Source organism: Triticum aestivum, chromosome 1A (genome assembly GCF_018294505.1).
Source record: "Triticum aestivum cultivar Chinese Spring chromosome 1A, IWGSC CS RefSeq v2.1, whole genome shotgun sequence".
NCBI classification, from domain to species: domain Eukaryota; kingdom Viridiplantae; phylum Streptophyta; class Magnoliopsida; order Poales; family Poaceae; genus Triticum; species Triticum aestivum.
Window position 1 is genome coordinate 61589647 of NC_057794.1, and position 8132 is coordinate 61597778.

The window sequence follows — 8132 nt, forward strand, 5'->3', positions numbered from 1 at the left end:
TAGCGGAACCTGGATGCTCATATTGGTTCCTACATATTCTACGAAGATCTTTATCGGTCAAACTGCTCAACAACATACGTTGTTCCATTTGTCATCGGTATGTTACTTGCCCGAGATTCAATCGTCGGTATCTCAATACCTAGTTCAATCTCGTTACCGGCAAGTCTCTTTACTCGTTTTGTAATGCATCGTCCCGCAACTAACTCATTAGTTACATTGCTTGCAAGGCTTATAGTGATGTGCATTACCGAGAGGGCCCAGAGATACCTCTCCGATACTCGAAGTGACAAATCCTAATCTCGATCTATGCCAACTCAACAAACACCATCGGAGACACCTGTAGAGCATCTTTATAGTCACCCAGTTACGTTGTGACGTTTGATAGCACACTAAGTGTTCCCCCGGTATTCGGAAGTTGCATGATCTCATAGTCATAGGAACATGTATAAGTTATGTAGAAAGCAATATCAACAAACTAAACGATCATCGTGCTAAGCTAACGGATGGGTCAAGTCAATCACATCATTCTCTAATGATGTGATCCCGTTAATCATGTGACAACTCTTGTCTATGGTCAGGAAACATAACCATCATTGATTCAATGAGCTAGTCAAGTAGAGGTATACTAGTGACACTCTGTTTGTCTATGTATTCACACATGTACTAAGTTTCTGGTTAATACAATTCTAGCATGAATAATAAACATTTATCATGATATAAGGAAATATAAGTAACACCTTTATTATTGCCTCTAGGGCATATTTCCTTCACTCGAGTGAAGAGGTGACCCATCATATTTTTCTTTCGTGGCTGCTACATTGGTGTTGGAGACAAGTGACGGGCGTTGGCGTCAAGATCAGGGGATTCTTCACTTTTGATTCTATTTTACTTCTTTCCTGATGGTCCTTCATGCAAAGACTAATATTCTGTTATCTTTTTAATTTTGTCACGTGTCAGTGTATACCTGACTTGTAACTTGACTTTTTTAATCTTGAACTGTAGACCAATTGTTCTACGTTATATTTTCATTTATATAAGTAAAATTATTTACAAACATAATACATGCAGAAAAAATCTGCAGCTAACCAATGCCAGTTTTCTCTAACATGTGAAAGAAAGAAATTAGAGACTGCTACTCAAAACAGATATTCAATCCACTGATCTAGGGCATCTAGATTCTTAGCTTTGGTCATGTGCTTGACCAGCATAAGATATTGCTTCAACTTGTACTTCCAAGGCCTAAGACTTGACACCTCATTCTAGAACAATATCCCATTTCTTTCCATCTATATATTCCAACAGCCCAAAATTATGATGTCCATGGCAATGTTCTTTGGTAGAGTTTGGTGCAGGAGCAGCACTTCATCATAGAAGGAAATGTCTCTCTGTTTGAAATTGTAAGCCAGCATTGTTTAGCGAATGTGCAATCCCATAGGAGATGAAAAATGCTTTCCTCGCAGTTTTCATTACACACAGCACAATTATAGGAGGGAATGATGAAAGATTTCCATTTAAGCAGTCCCCTAGCACTCACTCTGTCATAAAGGGCAAGACATAAGAATATTTTGTTTCTAATTCTACTTGCACACTTCCATAGCCGGTGAGAGTCAGAGTTGCCCATGATGTGTTTGTATACTTTCCTAGAAGAATATTGAGTCTTGCTCCAAGTGTATGACTAAGAGTCATTCCCGTCAGAAAGATTAAGCTGATTGAGTGACTAGTTTAGGGAGTCGAATTGCGAGTGAGCTTGAGAGGACAAAGGTCTATGAAACTGATCAACAAACTCATGTCCGTTACGCATATCTTCCACCAATATCTTGTTGAGGATAGCATAAGAGTTTAGCTCGGGTTATTGATTTACAAGTGGTTGTCCTTTCTAGCCATCTTCCTAGAAAAGAATTGTCTTCCCTGATCCAATGAATCGAGCAATTTCCTTATACAGGGGAATAAATTTCAAAAGTGATCTCCACCAGAAAGACCCTTTAATTTTACTAGTGGGTGGTGCATTTGAGTACTATGTTTCCCATAAAAGATTCACCCATGGCAGATTTTCCTTGTTTAAAAGCTTATGAAGATTCTTGAGAAGAAAAGGTGTTCTGATTAACTAAATCCTGTACTCCTAGACCTTCCTAAGTTTTTGGCTGACAGACTAAATCCCAAGCAATCATGGTTGTCCCCATTTCTTCAAAACCAAATTTCCTCCAGAGACAGTGTTTCAGATTCTTGTTAATTTGCTCTACTACACCCAAAGGCAAAGCCAAGGAACGCATGAAATAGGTTGGTAGAGAGGAGTATACTAATTTGATAAGCTGCAATCTAGCATCATAGAAAATTAGGGTTGAGCATCCTGAAATTCTTCTTTCTATTCTTTGCATCATGGTAGTAAAATCTTCAATCTTTAGTTTATGGGTGCTAAGAGGCAAGCCCAAGTAAGTGAAGGGGAAAGAGCCTAATTGACATCCCAAAGTGCTCTTCATGATTTCAAGCTTTGCATCACTCACATAGGTTGGGATGATCACATATTTGTGATAACTCACTTTAAGTCTAGTTTGTCTAGTGAAGTGTAGCAAGAGATTTCTGATCTAGTTCACTCGAGTGATATCAGCAGGCAGTACCAGAATTGTATCATCATCATATTGCACTACTGGAAAATCAGGGCATGAGCTGCTTCTCAGGGGAGCTGTGATGATGTTGTTCCTCATAGCTTCATTAAGAATGGATTGAAGAAGATCAGCAGCTAAGACAAAATAGCAAAGGTGAGAGAGGATCACCCTGTCTTATCCCCCTTTTGCAGCGAAAAATCTTCCCTGATATGTCATTAAGCAAAACAACCAAAGTTCCTAAACCAAAGATGCATCCTATCACCCAATCCATTTCTGATCAAAGCCTATAGCCTTCATGATATTCAGAATGAGCTCATGTTCAATTAAATCAAAGGTTTTCTCAAAGTCAAGTGTGACAATAATGATTTCTTGCTTGGACTTTCATTATATTAATGAGACACATACTACCATAGAAAAAACGTCACATGACGATCAATGTAATTTTCTCTTTTTTGGGGAGTAGAATTCACACCAACAGAACCAACCAAATATCCAGACGCCCACGCGCACGGAGGAGAAGGTATGGTTAGCTGCTAGCCGGTACGCGTGTACTTTTGGCAACCGTGGTGGGCAAACAGTACGCGCACCATACGTGCGTGCATGACATGTCCTGCCATGCACATGTGTGAAATGACGGGTGTGTGTGTGCACGTACATACACAAACGAGCACGGGCCGAAAACCATGGCAAAGTACACTGTAACTCGGCATGGACGGCCATGGCAGGGGGAATCTATCTACGACCCGTCCGCTCGATCGTCCGTCCATCCATCCATCCGGCCATCCATCAGTTGGTAGACGGCACGACCAGATGGATCATGAACCGCAGCGCATGCAGCAGGCTTGCTACGTGGAATAGTGGAAGTGTCACGTCGAGGGTAGCGTGCGCCAGTGGTGTTACACAGTGACTGTGTGCATGTGTGTGTACGCGAACTGTGAGCATTCAAGTGCCAGGTTGGCCTTCAGTGGCTGGCTCCATCGCCTGGAAGGACGTAGGAGTCTTTCTTCAAACAAATTAGAGCGTTCAAACAGATTCGGACGTGGGGAGGAAACAGTTCGAGGAAGAAGAAGACCATCCAGCCGTCCATTCCTCATTCGACGGCTTAGATTTTAACTATTGTGGAATTTGTTTTTGAGAACGTGACAAAATAGCGGTCCCTGAAACTTTGGATACCATATCAGATTGCATGATTTGGTGGTGTCACACGAGCGGTTTGACAGCCACATGCGGAGATACAAAAGTCTGCAGCAGGAAAGCCTGAACTTATATGCAGGTAGTGGCGTAGTGCAATGCAATGATTTCCCCGGGGAAGATTTGAAAAGCCTGCAGGTATAAGCAGTTAATGCAACAAAATGATTTCCCCGGAGAAGATTAGAAAAGCCTACATATATATGTTGCGCCCCTGATATGCCCTGATAAACAAGACAAAAGATAACCTGCACTCTGCCTCCCCATGCACACATCCATGGGAACACACATGCATATAGTACAAGCTTACACATGATCACCCCAAGAATTAAAAGCTCAATTAGCTAGGTGTGAAAAGCCGTTCCTTTGCACAAGTTGCAAGATCACACACACACCCATATTCAAATGAGAGGCGATTGATGAATATGTTCACTTATATTTTGTGTTTGTAGGGACAAATCAGGCCATAAAATATAGTAGCACTCACATGGAAATAAAAATTTAATTTACCACAGACTTTTATTCCAATATCATCTCTCATGTCTCATCTAGATTGCTAGACAAAATATGCATGGAGATAGCTCAGGAGGGATAGAAGGGGGGAGAAAGTGTGAGGTTGGAGACACCCGGCGGCACGAGAAACGTAAGGGGAGGGCCTTACAAGGTCAAGAAAAGGCCTTACAAGGTCAAGAACATTAATTCTGGCATGAGGAGTGGCCAGAAAATGATTTAACTATAGGCATATGGGAGAGTTTAGGGATAATAGAAAGCTCAGTCGGGATAACACCGGCTTATAGGCTACGACGCAACCTTAGCTTTTGCTTGCCATTGCTCATGGATCGTTTTGGTGGTATTCTCATCCTTTAAGAAGTTCACTACTGCTTTTTGTGGGTGATGATCCTGGACCGTGCTGGATGCTTCTTCTGTCTTGTTAATCTGAGAAATCAAAATAAAAAGAATACATAGTAACATCAAAACGGTAGGTGCATGGTACACTCTTTCCTTTCTGAAAGTAAAGGTAGCATTAACTCACAGCACTAGTGTTGCTAACGGTCCAAGATCTAGGGTTTTGATCATCTAGTGAATCCTCATCACTGGCCATCTTGGAAACAATCACTGCACGAATGCAAGCAAATGCACATGTTACATCATGGTCATTTCATGAACTCATCAGTTAAGATCCACTATAAGAAAGATAAGGGTTAAACAGAAGCGGGGAAATACAGAACTAGCAAGGTGCATGATTTAGTGCTAGAGCATCAAGAAGACATAGGGGTTGGAATTTCGAAGAACAAGACATGCATGGCGAAATTTTTATCTGCAGACAAGAAATAGCTGATACAACATTTATCTTCAGCTGACTATCTTAATCTCTGGGACATACTTCTGTTGTTGTGAAAAGATAGAGGTTAGAACTTGGAAAAACATGGACGTTGACAAAGTTATACATAGGCAAGAGATAACTAATAAACTTTCTCTCTTTAAAAACTTACATTTTACATCCAAGACATACGTAGTGGTGAGAAAATACAAGGGATCAAGAGCATCCGCACCTAGCTTACTACATCCAGTAAAAAAATGAGGCTCCATCATGAAGAACAATAGCCTTGAGAGGAGGAAAGGAAATGGATGGTGCGTTAGATCTTGCCTGCCGCCGAGTTGGGGATGAAGATCTCTGTAGATTCTTCGGAGATGTAGTAGTACCACTACTAGTGGTACAGAAGGCTCATCTCCATGTTGCTCACCTGAGGCCTGGGCGCAGATTTATACTGGAAAAACAAAGGGTAGTGGGATATCTTATGGATTGGTATAGAGGGCCTGCCTTGACCTGGAGGTGGGGACATGCGGCCCCTTTTAGCTTGGCTTTCAGGAGGGGAATCTCTGTCCTTTTCTTTCTTCCTGCTCTCGATCTTTTTGTCTCGATAGTGTTTAGAATATAATTATATTAGTGTACACCCTCCATCCACATATATAGGGTCTAATATATTTTTTGAGGTTGTCTTTGATCACCATTTAGAACAATAAATATGACATGCATGTTACAGAAGTTACCGTTAAATTTGTATGTGAAAGGAGTTTGTAAATGTTTGTATCATATAACCCATATATTACTAATCTTATCAATGGCCAAAGGCAACCTCAAAAAACGTATTAGGCCTATATATTTGGATGAAGGAATTAGCATGATTGGATCAGCTTGTTAGCAACATCTGAGCAACCATTATTAATAGAGGTGTTATATCATACGGTATTACTAATGTTATCAATGGCTAAAGCAACCTCAAAAAACATATCTAATTAATGGAGGAATTAATAGCTCTATTCCTCAGAGCTACTAGATCGGTCATGCTCAATTCCTCGGAGCTACTAGATCGATCATCAGTGACTCCGTTTGGAAATCTTGGGCACCCCGAAGGTGAAGTTCTTTGCTTGGTTGTCCATCCAAAATTGCATTCGGACTGCCGATAGATTGCCCAACCGGGGTTGACCAAATTGCGGATTATGCCCGCATTGCAAGTGCGAGGACCACCTTTTCTTCGAATGTTATTTCACTATAAGGCTTCGCCACATGATCAAGGAATAGCTTCAACTTGTTCACATCGACACCACAACATGGCACTTGAAGCTTTCAATCAAGGAGTGGTGGGTCTCTATGTCCGATGCTAATATCCCAAAATAGAAAGGCCATGGTCTCCCTCACCATACTCACCTCATGGACGTGGAATGAAAGAAATGCACGGGCCTTCCGGCATAAGACCCCCCACCCACCCACTCAATGATCTTGTTCGCCAACATCAAGAAGGATGCATCACTTTGGGTGGCTACGGGTTCGAAAAAAGTTGGGTACAATCATACCAGGAGAGTAACGACCTATGTATTTTGGAAGTCTATTTTGTAACACACTCTATTCCTCTCTTAATTAATGAATGGGGGGAAATATTTTGCCTTTGATTAATTTTTTAATAGAGGATGATTTATTTATTTTATATATGTGTAGATTGGTGCTAAAAACATGTTGATTTTTTATTTGTTGGTTGTTCATGTGTATGTGTCCATGTTGTACCCTACCTGCAAGTGCTTAATCTTCTAGAGAACCACTATAAGTAATACTCCCTCTTTTTCTAAGTATAAGACCTTTTAGAGATTTCAATATATACTACATACGGATGTATATAGACGTATTTTAGAGTGTAGATTCACTCATTTTGCTCCGTATGTAGTCCGTATTGGAATAACTAAAAGGTCTTATATTTAGGAATGGAGGGAGTACAATATTGTAATCTTAGAAAACAAAATAAAGAAAACATGGAAATTTATGCGCATGTAGTTTTGGAGGAAAAAAACAACTTAAAACCATGGACTATTTTACTTGGTCATACTTTGAACCATGACCTATGAAACCATCTAAATTAAAACATAAGCCTTACTAACCCATTTAAAATTAACCAATAGTGGTATTGTATTTCAGGCCATTCAAGAAATGTGAAACAATTAAATATTGTAGGAATGTTACAAGACAATAACCCATTAAAAAGTATGACTATTTATGTCTCGTGCAAACATGGTCGGAAAAAAATTGATCGTATTTGTGTTTTCGCATGGAACAAATCAGATCATATTGGCAGAGAATTCTCTTGCTTTTATCAATTTATATATAGCATCCACACCCATGAATTGTTTGAGATTTTTTTTTGTAGTACCTCGCAATACAAAACCACCCTCTAAAGGCCTCTAAGGATTGCAGGATTTTGTAGGAATCTTGGATGATTTGAATCCTAAGGATACTTTCCTATGGAAGCCCTTTCAATTTTAGGATTGGAATCCTTTCCTATGTCACCCATTCCACAGAATTTCAATATGAGCTCACACCTCATTTTAATTTTTCCTTTGAGAAGTCCAATGCGGTACGTATATTGTACTACCGATATGAAAACTATCCCAGGACCGAGACCCCCTCCCCCTCTCGCGACCGCGCCGCCCCCGCGGGCGGCCGGCCACGCCCCGATCTCTCCCCCCTCCAGCCCCCCCTCTCCCCTTCTCCCGGCCGCCGTCGCTGGCGCCCGCGGCCGGCTTGGCCCCGGGGTCGCTGGTGGCGGCGGCCCCCCTGCCTTTCCCCTCCCGGTGGCTCTCCGGCGCGGGGCGGAGCTGCGCCGGGGGGTGCTCCTCGGCGGCGACGGTCTTGCTGGCGGCGGGGTGCCTCGTCGCGGGGTGGGCGAGCGGCTGGACGGCGGCGGCGTCGTTGGCGGCGGGGTGGCGCTGCAGCACGTCCTGGCGGCGGAGTTCGGCCCAGATCTAGGCCCTACGGGCCCATCTAGTCTTGGCCGGGCCGGCGGCGGGGCG

At 42.1% G+C, this 8132-nt stretch overlaps 1 protein-coding gene across 1 annotated transcript; it reads right to left on the reverse strand.

Moving 5' to 3' along the window:
- Nucleotides 1-4285: 4285 nt before the first annotated feature.
- On the reverse strand, nt 4286-5419 carry LOC123093401 (uncharacterized). The gene is made up of 3 exons (XM_044515399.1): nt 5285-5419; nt 4825-4907; nt 4286-4727 (listed from the first exon to the last, which is right to left on the reverse strand). Exons 1-3 carry the CDS (start codon nt 5382-5384, stop codon nt 4590-4592), a joined length of 321 nt encoding a protein of 106 aa, XP_044371334.1. The 5' UTR covers nt 5385-5419; the 3' UTR covers nt 4286-4589.
- Nucleotides 5420-8132: the final 2713 nt, after the last annotated feature.